General features: G+C 38.3%; 1 protein-coding gene across 2 annotated transcripts in view; it reads left to right on the top strand.

Moving 5' to 3' along the window:
- CRY1 (cryptochrome circadian regulator 1) overlaps positions 1-12406 on the top strand; it is a 38894-nt gene that overhangs the window by 9270 nt on the left and 17218 nt on the right. For both annotated transcript variants that reach the window (XM_074580702.1, XM_074580711.1), the window contains exon 2: positions 12271-12379. In XM_074580702.1, the coding sequence (XP_074436803.1) occupies positions 12271-12379 (109 nt within the window). The remainder of the gene's footprint in view (positions 1-12270; positions 12380-12406) is intronic.

Below are 12406 nucleotides of genomic sequence, written 5' to 3'. Positions count from 1 at the left end.
GGGTCTTTGATTGGGGAGGAGGTTGCCTTTTGCTTTTGCTCTTTGTTTTTGTAAGTCTTGATAGTAGTGAACTCAAGAAGTTGAAACTTCCAAGTCTTAATGAGGGTGATCAAGCAAAGGATGTCATCTGAATTATTTGTTTTATTTGGGTTGCCTAGGGATAATTCCTGTGACTTTCCATCATTATTTTTTCAGTAGATGTCAGGCTTAATAAGATCTGGTTTACTGTGCTTTATGTGTGTTTCTTTTTAGACAACATAGCTGTTTGCTGTTTCCTGCTATTATGCAGTATATCCCAAATCCTGTAAATGCTTCTTTAAATTACTTTTTATGAATGACTTAATTTTCTTTTCTCCAGCATAGTCTTTAACTGGTATGACCTGTGAACATCTACTAATGTGTTGCTTCATCAGCTTATGAAAAAGGAAGAAGTTTTAAATTGATGTGATATTGATAGGTCAGTTATCATTTTGGTATATTTTCCTCTTTTATTTCAAGGCTGTCATAATTTGAGTACACCTGTATAAAAATTAGTATTGATCACATAGTCCTGGTGGTTTTTCAGTGAGCAGAGGTTTTTGTTTTGTGGTTTGGTTTGGTTTTTTTTATTAAATTGAAATTTCCTTTCTGTAAGCTAGTTGCCAATAAATTTACTGGTGAGAAGTACTTTATTTCAGAGCTAGTTTTTTTTTTTTTTTTTTCTTCCAAATCATGAAGAAAACCATGGGTTTATGTGGATAATGTGGATCTTACTCTTATTACATTTTAAATTGTGGCTTTCTGCTTTCTTTCAAACAGAACTCCAGCAACCTCTCTTCTTCAGTGCCAACTCTGAAACACTGTGTTAGTTTGCCAAAGAAAAGTTCTTCAATGCTGCACTTACTGAAAGTATTACTCCAGTTCTTTACTACTTCCATATGAGACAGCACAATGGAGCTTGCGTTCTTTGGCACTGGAGGTCACGCTTTCAAATTGAAAAGTGTTAGTAGTGATCAGATGTTGCTCTTGCAGCAGCAGCTTTTCTGTTTCTTTTTTTTCATAATTCTAAGATTATTTTTTTTCTGCTACTAGTCCATCTTTCTTCCTACCTTTGCAGCTGTTGCTGTATGCCTTGTCAAGTACAATGATAAAGTAAAAATAATTTTTAGGGTTTTTTTATTTTTTCCCTGTTCTGTTTGAAGAGTGTGAGGTTCGCAGGAGTAATTGTCTCATTACAATGATTTGTTCCCGAGTGAAAGCATGGGGGAAATCTCAAAAAATTCTCCACTGGCAGTACTGTATTGTCATCAATTCCAGTGTGTTTTCCTGCTGAACTTACAAGTTTTAGGAAGACCTAAGGTAAAGTAAACTTTGGAGAGCTTTGGTGCATGCGCTTTGTTTTTCTGCTTCCGTAGTATGAGCTGTATCTGCCAGAATCTTTCTGTTAATCCAAGTTTTAATTAGGATGTACAATGTATTGCAATGCTTAACTTGCCTTTTGTTGGAATGAGTTGTCTTTTGCTTGGAAGTATTAGCCGCTTGTGCTTGCCTCTAAAATTTTACCTCGAATTGAAAGCTTTTGAACTTAGGGTTTACATAAATTGATCAAAAAAGCATCTTTGCACAAGTCAGTGTGATTGACGTTTGAAGCCTTGTGGGCTTATTTCTGCAGAGATAAGCTATTTTCTTCATGAGGTTAAGATGTGGTGCAATGAAGAGTTACACTGGTAATCTTTTTTCCCTTGCCATAAGGCTAATGGTCATTAACAGCAACAGCAAACAGGAAATTAAGTAATTGTCAACGTTAGTTCCTGGGTTCGCATTGGTACCTTTGTATGTCCCCCTCCACCATCCATGCAGTGTTAGATAGGGTTCTAAAAGGTGTTAGCTTTACCTGTCATTCACAAGGGTTTTTCTTTTATGCAGATTTAATACTATTTAGACCTGTAATAAAGGAATATGTCCTTGTGCTGGGATAGTACTGAAGCAGCCTGTTTGTGCTGGAGTTTGCTGCCAGCTGTTGACTGTGGCAGGGGACACGTTGTTCAAGAGCTGCTGTTCCTTTTGACACTTTGCCCTTCTGGTTTGTTTTTTTTTTTATCAGTTCCTCCGGTTTTGAACATCAGCTTGGTACTTCTTGAACTCTGAGCACGTATTAGGTTTCATTTAATCTTTAGCAGCCAGCAGTTCTAAATAGAACACAGAAGAGCAGAACAGATCCGCCGTTTCTACCTGCTTGAAGCCTTTCTCTGTCCCGGTTAGGACTGAAGTTCGGCCCTGGTACGGGAATCCTCTTGGAGGAGCTCCAAAGGGAAGGAGAAATTGGGCTCCTACTACAACGGTTACATATAACTGGAAAAGTAGGTCATTGTGGCAGGGAGTAGTCCAAACAGCCGCCTGGTTGCTGCAGCAACGACCTACTTTAGGAAACTATTTTTGTTGATTCATATTGAAATGTTCTTCTTACAAATGGTAGAAGGAAATGATCAGGTTATGAGACATGTGGTCATGAAAGCTGCAGAGTTTGTAGGCTTTCCCCTCCTGCCTCCCATTTACCCCTCCTTTGGTCTTGCCCCTTGATGTTGGAGGTTTGGGGATTAAAGCAAATCAGGTTTGTTTTTCTTCAGTTTGACCTCTAGTGGGGAACAATTCTTTTTGCTTGAAGGTTCTGCGTAGCAATAATGCTTATCAATGGTGATTAAGTTTCCAGAGTTCAGAGCCTACAAATGCTGCCGTCATTTTTATCCGTAGAAATAATTTGGAGTTTAAAAAAAAAAAAAAAAATCTTCTTTCTTAGGAGTATCTCTTTTCTGTAATGCTAACAGTCTGTCTGCTTGATACTCAAGTGCTTTTCTTTTAAGCACTTTGTCTTCAACAAAGTTTATCCACCTTTGGGAAGGTGGGCTTGGTGCCCCCCTAGTCATGTTCCCCCCCCCCCTTTTTTTTTTCTTTAAACTGGTGGGGTTTCCATGTGCATATAAAAAATAAAGTGATCCTGTGTAGGATGATGTTTTCCAGTTGTCAACCTGTCTTCTTTCATCAGTCAAAGTAGTAAAAAAATATCTGATGTTCATTCAGGAGGTGAATTTTGTTAATTCGTTCCCTTCTTCTGAAAGGAATGGGTAGACAGGGAAAATGAGGAAAATAGAAGAATGCAGCTGTTCTAATAAAGGTTTCATTCTTCATAAAATAGATCTTCATCTAAACTGCTGTCACTTCTGCAGAGATGATTGAATATCACTTTTTAGTTATCAGAATGTTCTATTTAACTGTACTACGTAATTTTTCAAGATTAGTTTTGTTACTTGAAGTGAGGTACTTTCTGTTGGTCCTTGACACCAGTGTTGGTCCTGACCTTCAGTATTGCAGTTGTGGCAGATGAAGATAGCATGTTTATCTAGAGGTTATTTGAATTTTTTCATCTATTATGTCTTGAGCAATATTTTAGTTCTGTATGTCAGGGCTTACGTTACTGAGCTCTGTGCATATTTTTTGTTGGTTTTAGACTTTGAGATGGAAGACCTCTGCAGCATGAAGTGAACCATTACCTCCATTAGTCTACTCATATACTAAGAAAGTTTGGGAGTTTTTCTGGCCTTAGGCAGCTTAATAAACAAAGCTGTGTTTCAGTTACTTGGGTGTTTTTATTATTTAAAAAAAAAAAAATGTTGATTCTTTCTACGTGATTATTACTCAAAAACCTGAACACATTTTGTTCATGTTTACCTTGTATTCAGGTATGAATGACTAATTTCAATTTTCAGTTCAGAAAGTTTGGGCCTTCTTGATTCATAAGAGTAGCAATGGGAAGTTAGGATAATGCTGAATGTCTGACCACCATAAGGTGAGGACCACAGAGATGAAATCCAGTCAGTTTTAATTTATATTTTCAGGAATAGCTTCAGGGTTTCTTTTCTGTTTTCCAAACTTTCTACCAATTTCTGTGCCTGCTATTAGATTTCAGCTCTATCCTTAATTCTCTTCTATTAGTTTAATAGATTTTTCAGATATGAGAAGCCAGAGATGATGGAATTATACCTTAAGGACTCACAATTTATACAGCATAGTTGAGAAATATATTAATTTTATACAGTGTTTCATTTCTGGGAAACTTAAAACTGTGCACAATCTTATAAGCAGTAATTATAACCTTAAAGAGGTCACTTTAATGTAAGGAAAGTAAAAAAGTTTTATTAAAATAAATGAGGGGGCAGTATAAAATTTGTCCTTCAGAATCCGATTGCATGACTGTATCTTGTTATAGTGCTCTTATCGTGCTTGCTCTTTTGAAATGAGCCATAGCTGTTACTTTCTCATGGACCACTTAAATTGACGAAAATAATGTGACTGAACTATTTTATAAAGCAGGCCAGCTCTTGTTTAATTACATCAAGCCTTATGAGCTGCTCATTTAAATAAGAGAACTTGGGTACATGAGAACTAGGAGTTTTAAATTTATTTAAATAAGAGCATGTCTGTACTCTCAAGTAACTTAGTTTTGTAATTTGCTCCTAGGTCTTATTTCCCCAGCTGTCCCCACTGCAAATACATTTGTTTGCTCTTGGGTTCTCCTTTATGGATCCAACGAGTTTCTCTCTGGAAAGAGTAGGCATAAGGAGTTAAAGTCAAATAATAAGGACTTTGATTTATCAGATTGGAATTAGAGGATTAGAGAAAAATAAACACAGAATATATACATTAAAGAATGGAAGACCCTGGGAGAGAGGTTTAGGAAGCTGTGAGCCTGTTAGTCTCGTACCGCCAGAAGGCTGACCTTTGTAACAAGCAAGTAATTTGAGATGTTTGTTGCTAGTTATATGGGAATAGTTTAGATGAATAATAGGTGCCCTTTGAATTTGGAGTTAAGATCCGTATCTTTACAGAAGCTAAATAAACTATTTGCTGTGACGTATGGCTCACAAAATAGGAAGCAAATACAGATGGCTGTGTGGGAGATTATGAATGTCTTTTGAATACAACAAAAATCTTGTGTGTTTTCTTCCTTTGGGGAACGCTAACCTTGAAAAGGTGGTTCAATTGGGGAGAAATTAATGAGGAATGATACGTAAGGAAATGCTAGCTTTGTGTTCAATGTAAGCTAGGTTGGATTCAAATGATCTTCTTGTTCTTAATAGAGCAGTATTGTTTGCTGCAGTTGGTATAGTCCCGCTCTGTGTGTGAAATGGTCTTTACTACTTAGCTTCAAAGAAGGTGCACCCAATAGGACTCAGCTTGGAGAGATTACATTTTAAATGTTGGTTAGTCTCAATTATTGTTCAAAGCCCTTTCTTTCATCCTTTTTCAAAGAGTTGAATCTCTTCTACAGCAATTATGAATCTTTCAGCTGTCCATGGGCTTGGGTGTATCTTGCATTCTTCCTCCAGTACAGCTCTGCTTTGGCTTGAAAATTATAACAGTAGTAAATATTAGAGGGAAAAAGCCAAGTGATGCACTTCATGGTCTGTATTTAGTTTTGGTTTTGCATGTGAATCAGCTCTCACTAGGCTATGAGAGATGCTGAAGTCCCAGATTGCTGTCTAAAGGAGCTGTTTTTTCCTCAACTGACTGTAAAGCAACCCTGGAGGAGATTTAGCTCCTGCAGCCACTTTACTTAAGTATCTAGACTTGAATAATGTGAACTTTTTCCTGCTCTTGTGTATAAGCTTAAAGGATAATACCTCTATGAAATGTATTATTGTATACCTTTTTAGGATGTGGAAGTTGTATGCAGTATTCGCTGAAACAATGTAATACAATAAGGCATGCCTCTGTGACCTTGAATTGGTAATAGGAAAATATTACTATGGCTCGCTGCCAAAGGATGCGGTGGAGTGTACATAACACTTAAATCCTGTCTGAGCTTAATCTTCTTACAGTTTCATAAGAATATACTGCTCGCGCCAAGACACATTTGGTTTGTGGCGATCAAACAGGAAAATATACTGGTAAAATATTAAATGTTTTTATATAGATACCTCAAATTTGAGATACTTCTCAGTGTGTCATACTTTGTTTTGGTGTTAGATGAAATCCACCTTATGATTCGTGTAGAAGCTAGTATGAGGAATATGTTTGCCTAAATGACACTGTACTTTCATAATGAGCTAACTGAACATATGGCAAAATAGCAGATACGTACAAAAGAAAGGCTCACTCTCTTTCTCTTCCCATGAAGAGAAATAAATGTTGCATAATTTATTAATACGATCTGGGTCTAATGCTGTAAACTATACTCGCTCAAATAAAAAATGCGGTTGATGTTATATGGTGTGTAATATTCTTTCTTCTTATTTAATCCAGCTTTACTAAACTCCAAAAGATGAAGGAATATCTGATAGCAATGTTGGGGGGGTGGGGGGGGGGGTGGAAATGAATGGGAAAATAAAACTAGCAGACATTAGGCTGCTGAAGATAATTCTGATAGACAAAGACTGGGTGGCAATCAAACATCCGTAATGACCTGAACCTCTTGTTTGATGGTGCTTTTCTTTCCCTGGAGAGGTTGTAGTCAATGGCTTGGCAGGAGGACTAGTGGGTAGATAGAAGATAATTAAAAAGATTGGTTAAACAGAAGTTTGGATGAGTTGCTGGAAGTTGACCAGTCCTAGATAAAAGTGTTAATAAAACTTAGGAATGAAACAAGTTTTAATGCTGTTCTTTTTCAATCCACTTTTTAAATTTCTTCCTCAGAACGAGGAAGCCTGACTAGATTCCTGTCTTTTGTGTGTAGGGGGTCTAACACCCCCGCCTTGCCTAATGGTGAAATTCAGAATATGGATCAGTTCAGAAAAAAACCTGAAACTGAAGTTTCTTGATTCTTAATGGCTTAGCACCACTGTTTTCAGATGTGAATGATGCCTGAAAGAGAAGCCATTGCATTTTATGAAGTCCCCTCTACTCCCAGCAACTGTCCTCATTTCATACTGGCAAGGGTGATTCTATGTGATTACGGTTTCTGGGTGTTTATTACTCCTAAAAATAACCCCAAACAGGATTTAACAGTAGCCTTAAACGGTGTGTCTGTAAGCGTCCTTCTTGAAAGTCTCCTCCTAGGTAAAAATGCTACCTTTTTAACAGACTGCTTCTGACTTCTTCCCTGGAGAAAGTCTTCAATCATGTTAATAGTGCAGAGCCAGGAAGGCTGCATGATGTGCTGCTTAGTTTTGTTTATTTTGTCAATGGTTAACTGTGTTAACAATTAGTTATTTACCTCTTTGAATGTCTGCCTTGATGGTGCTGGTTTATTTCAGTTACATTGTAGCTAAAATTATGCTCTGTATTATACAAACAAGTTTCTGGCAGTGGCTCTTAAGATGTAAGAGGGCAGAACGTTTAGATTTCAGACCCCAAGCAGACACTGCGTGATTGGCAGCAGGGAAGATTGTGGAATTTTTTGGAGCAAACAGCCAAGATTTTATGTGGGTGTCTCTTAAAGAATGTGGTCTTCAGAAGCTTTCGTGAAAATTCTGAATATCCATAATTAGATGACCCTGAGCAAAATGTGTGTAATGCTCCCTAAGAATGTTGCTTGGAGACAGGTATGTTTTGCATTGGCATCTTCCCTGTGTTACAATAAGTATGTCTTTTCTGCCTCCCTCCATCGTCTCAGTCGTGCATGTACCTCAAACAGTTTGCTGCTGTGAAATCAATGGTGAACTTTTCCTTCCTCTGGTTTGTCCAAGGGAAGTTGAAGACCAGATGCAGAAACCTGGGCCGATGCTCTAATCTGATAAAAAGTATCTGTGCATCCTTTTTGTGTCTTTCTTTTTAACGGAATCATGTCATGTAGTTTTTATATTAATTCAAAGTGAAAAAGAAAGTGCTTTCCCATTGACTGTTGGGTTGAGAGGAAAAGGTTGTTTGATATTGCAGACTCAGAAACACAACTTGTTACTGTAGGGGGAGATTTAAATAGCTCCTAATTGCCAGACTTTAGTGTAAAGTGGAATAGGGTTCCAGGCTAGTAGCTCTTACTTCATGGCTGCTAGGAAGAAACTTTTCCTCAAGAGCTCATAGAGTGAAACAAAATTACTTTTTGTGAGATGGAGGTTTTATATTTGGTTTCAGTTCACAGACTAATTTACGCTTCATTTTAATTTGTGTTGTACTGTGAAGGGAACATGTTTGTGTGCATATTGGCGTTAACTCCTAAGAGATAAGGCTCAAATAATTTTGCCTTCTCTGTGCTAGAATGCTGCTCTTAATTATATCTGCACGTCTGCACTGAGCAAAATGCCTGCACGTTGCTGTGCTGCAGTAAGTGCCCCCACATGGGGTTAGAGTCATTCAGAACTATTTTTCATTGCAAACAGGTGTTACCAGTCAAAATGATACCTTGGAAAACTAAAAACTCTTCTCTTCCAGATCCCATAATGATTCACTGTGACACTGTGTTGAATGCTGAGAATTATTATTTTATTATTTTTCTATTAGTGTGCTTAATATGTGTGGGGACGTGCATGTTGTGGACATGTTATTACTCCTCCCTGGCCTGTGTGTGTTATAGATGAAACATTGATTTGCTAGGACAGGAGGTAAATGCAGTGCATTACAATGCCATGCCAAAATCAGAGAAAGTGCCGAAATTAGAAGTCGTCCCAGGGAGATGGTGCAATTAAAAAATTTCCTTTCATATAGGCCTCTTCACATAGGCATATGTTAATGTGTTAGATGAATGCAGAAGTTCTGAAAGGTAGAATTTTCCTTCCTTAAATTCAAAGTAATTTGGATATACCTGAAGCGAGGTGTTAATTAGCATGTATTTAACCATCGTAAAGATGCTGTGCTGCTTCTGCAACTTCTAAAGGTACTCATGAGAAAAAGGAGAGGTGAAAACTTTGGTTATGACAAGTAGTTGATTCAACTGAGTTTCTTGGTAGCGGTTGTATCTAGAAGCAATGATTTAAGAAGGTTAATTTTTAATTGAGCAAGGCACATCTGTGTAATGGCTTTCCTTTTTGACAAATTTTATTAACACTTTAATGAGAAAATCACAGAATGGTAGGGGTTGGAAGGGACCTTCTCATCTAGTCCAGCTCCCTGCCAAAGCAGGTTCCCCTAGAGCAGGTTGCACAGGAACGCATCCAGGCGGCTTTTGAATATCTGTAGAGAAGGAGACTCCACCACCTCTCTGGGCAGCCTGTTCCAGTGCTCTGTCACCCTTCAAGAAGTTTTTCCTCGTGTTGAGATGGAATTTCCTGTGTTCCAGTTTGTGCTCGTTGCCCCTTGTCCTGTTGCTGGGCACCACTGGAAAGATTCAGTCCCCAGACTCTAAAATGCCTTTAGATGTAGTACAGTATAAATATAGTTGGTGAAAACAATAGATGAGTAATTATTTGCAGCATATTTTGTTAAAACATATTTGATCCAACTGAAAGATTAAAATATGCTTAATAAACTGCATGCTTATTCTGAGTAACCACTTGTAAACTGAATCTGTGTTCTGAAAGTCAAAAGCAGTATTCTTTTGCATTGCAGTTACTGTAGATATCCTAGGGTCACTAAGGTTTAATTTGTTTTTTTATTTTTGAACAATATGCTTTCAGTGGCAGTCTAGCAACTCAGACTCTGTGGTTTGGCTGTTTTTTATTTGTTCTGTTTTTGTTCAGGTAAGGGGAATGTGTGTCTCCCCCAGCCACTCTACCGCTCCCCTCCTACATATATTTAACAATTTGAGTCTACACCATTATGTTTGTTAAATACATGGAAGAGTTTTATGGAGATTGAAATGCAGGAGTGTGGTGAGAGATAGTTAGGAGAGATAATAGAGGGGATTTGGGCAACCAACAAAATGGAGATTAAACAGTATTAAGGGCAAGTTTAGGGATCTTGGATGTGAATTGGAGACTGGGTCAGTGCATGTAATCTTCTTGAATAGGATTTTGTGCCAAGTCCAGGCTAGAAGTTGTATGTTATGGTCAGTCAGGTAGGAAGGAAAGAGATTGAGAAATTAGAGGGAACTGAGATGCAAATCATGAAAGCACTAAAAAATTCCGAGAAGACAGGTTTTTACTTTGAATAGTTATGAGCATTTTATGTCACTAATTTCTCTTCATATTCTTTCCCTATATTCTGTGATATGATGCTAAAAAAACAAAACAAAACAAAAAACCCCCCCACCACAACAAAACTCCACCAAACAAACAAAAAAACCTGAACCTTTCCTGGACTGTTCCAAAGGTAAGCAGGGATGCTATTGCAGTTTGTCTTCATAGCAATTTGTGAAGGCACATACTCTTTGAAAGCAAGATTCACATGGTTAAGATTAGTGATAAGGTCTGTCATACCAAGTTTCAAAAAAAAAACAACCCAAAAAACAAAAAATAAAATGCAGCTGTACTTCTCAGACTTCATTTGGAAGTGACTTTGGCCTGGGAACATGAGGCCCAAGTTCTCTCTGACAGAAGCATGAATCAATTCTCATCTGATTCTTAAAATTACTCTGTGGTTTCTAACTAAATGAGTATATTGAAGATTCTTTTTAGATACAGCATATCCTTCGTGATCTCGGTACTCTGGAGTTCTTTTAAAAATAAAACTTAGCTAAGTGAAAGAATTAGACATTTTTGGCTTGTTCCAGTCGTTAAACATAAAAGCACAGTTGCCAGCCAAGAAGCAGTTGTATTCTTGTGCACTGGCTTCCTCTCAGACTTGCTTGCTTTTTGTTACCCTTTCAGGTCAAGCGAGCCACACATTTTTGGCATTTAATAGGAGCTAGGGGGTTTTCCTGCCAGCTTTCTATATATTAATGTTTAATTGTTTTCCGTATAAAGTTGGGGACAATGTGTGTTAGGTGGGCATCACTTATAAATCGCTAAGTCTCTAAGAAATACAAAAAATATTGGTAGGTTTACAACAGTCATACATGCTATATCCCTCCTAGAAGTGTAGCGTTTTCGTTGTAACTGGTTATTTTTTAGGATTCATTCTTAAAAACCTAGGTGTTTTATGAACTCATGATTTTACTAAACCTGGCTGCTTGGCGCCTTTGCCTTTGTAATGCTCTGGACAGTTGCCGTTGTGCATCCTGCCCTTCCCTGGTAGCTCCACACCTTCTCACCCAGGCTGTGGGCACAGTGTCTCCTGTTGCTCCTGTGGTGTTATCCTCCTGGCCTTGCACCTGCACATAGTGTCGTTACAGCAGACTTTCAGGAATAATGGCCTGCAGTGTGGGAATCTCCTCTCTTCCACCCCACCCCCCCCCCGCTTTGGGTGTAGCTTTTGGTTTATGGCAGGGGATCCAATAATGTGCGTGCACGGAGGTTAATGACCAGCAGGCTCTGACTCAGCATCTGCCCTGATCAACACGCACTTTGGTGAGTGCCAACAGCATTGTAAGTAAGAACAGCCGAGAGGGTTTGAGCAGCTCCTGGTGAAAACTATATTATTGATACGAGGAAAAATATTGCGGAGGAGGCAGTTGCTACGCTGGAGAGGAGTCCAGGGGAAGGGGACTCATCTGGGGACTCCCAGCATCTCTCTCTGGCTGGGCGCAAGGGAGAGTTTTCATTATTCCTCTCCTTCCTTTGTTTTTATTTATTCCCCCAAACAACTTTCACCATAGGAGTTATTTTTAGGTACTGTACCCAGTAATGAACCTTTGCACATGTGGACCTGTTTCAGTATCCTTTGTGCAACCACCTGTTCCTCTTGAAGACTTGCAGATCTTCACTACCCCATTCCTTCATGGGCTTTTTTTTTTTCCCCCGACTTGTTTGCTGGTTTGTTCATTAAATAATTCAGGTGAGCATGCATTTTCAGTTGCAAGATGCATGAAACTATGTTATATAGAGGGCTATTTTTATAAAAGAAGGCCAAAGGGATAATTATGACCATGTAGACCTCTAGTATGCTGTTTTTAGTAACAGTTCAGGCTGCTGTGTTGTAAGAAGGACTTGGAATAAGTTTAGTAGCAGTATGCCAACAGCTGACTGTCTGTTTGTTTGGGGTTTTGTGTGGTGTGCTTTTTTTTCTGTAGAGTGACAAGATACTTAAAGTTTTAGTTAAGACTTGAGTATGTTTTAGTCCATTTCAGAGCTGAATAGTGTTGAAGTGAAAACTTAAACGACAGTTCGGTTTAGTTTTCTGAATTATGTATCATTGAATATATTATATAGTATTGAACTACTGTAAACTAAGTGTAATTAGGATATGAACATGCATGGATCACCCAAATGCGCACCGAAGACTGAAGGTCTGATGATCTTTGTTGGATTGTTCCGCATGGTTCCCTTATTGTAAAATTGTCTGGTTTACCTCAGAAAATAAATGCTGCTTTACAATTCCTTGCAGATTCCTGCTTCAATGTCTTGAGGATCTTGATGCCAATCTACGGAAACTGAATTCACGTTTGTTTGTTATTCGTGGACAGCCAGCAGATGTTTTCCCCAGACTTTTTAAGGTAAATGCCACCTTGCAGTTGTTTCTA

This window comes from Larus michahellis, chromosome 1 (genome assembly GCF_964199755.1).
Source record: "Larus michahellis chromosome 1, bLarMic1.1, whole genome shotgun sequence".
In the NCBI taxonomy this organism is placed as follows: domain Eukaryota; kingdom Metazoa; phylum Chordata; class Aves; order Charadriiformes; family Laridae; genus Larus; species Larus michahellis.
The sequence above is the reverse complement of the archived record's forward strand: the minus strand, read 5'-3'. Positions and strand labels throughout refer to the sequence as shown.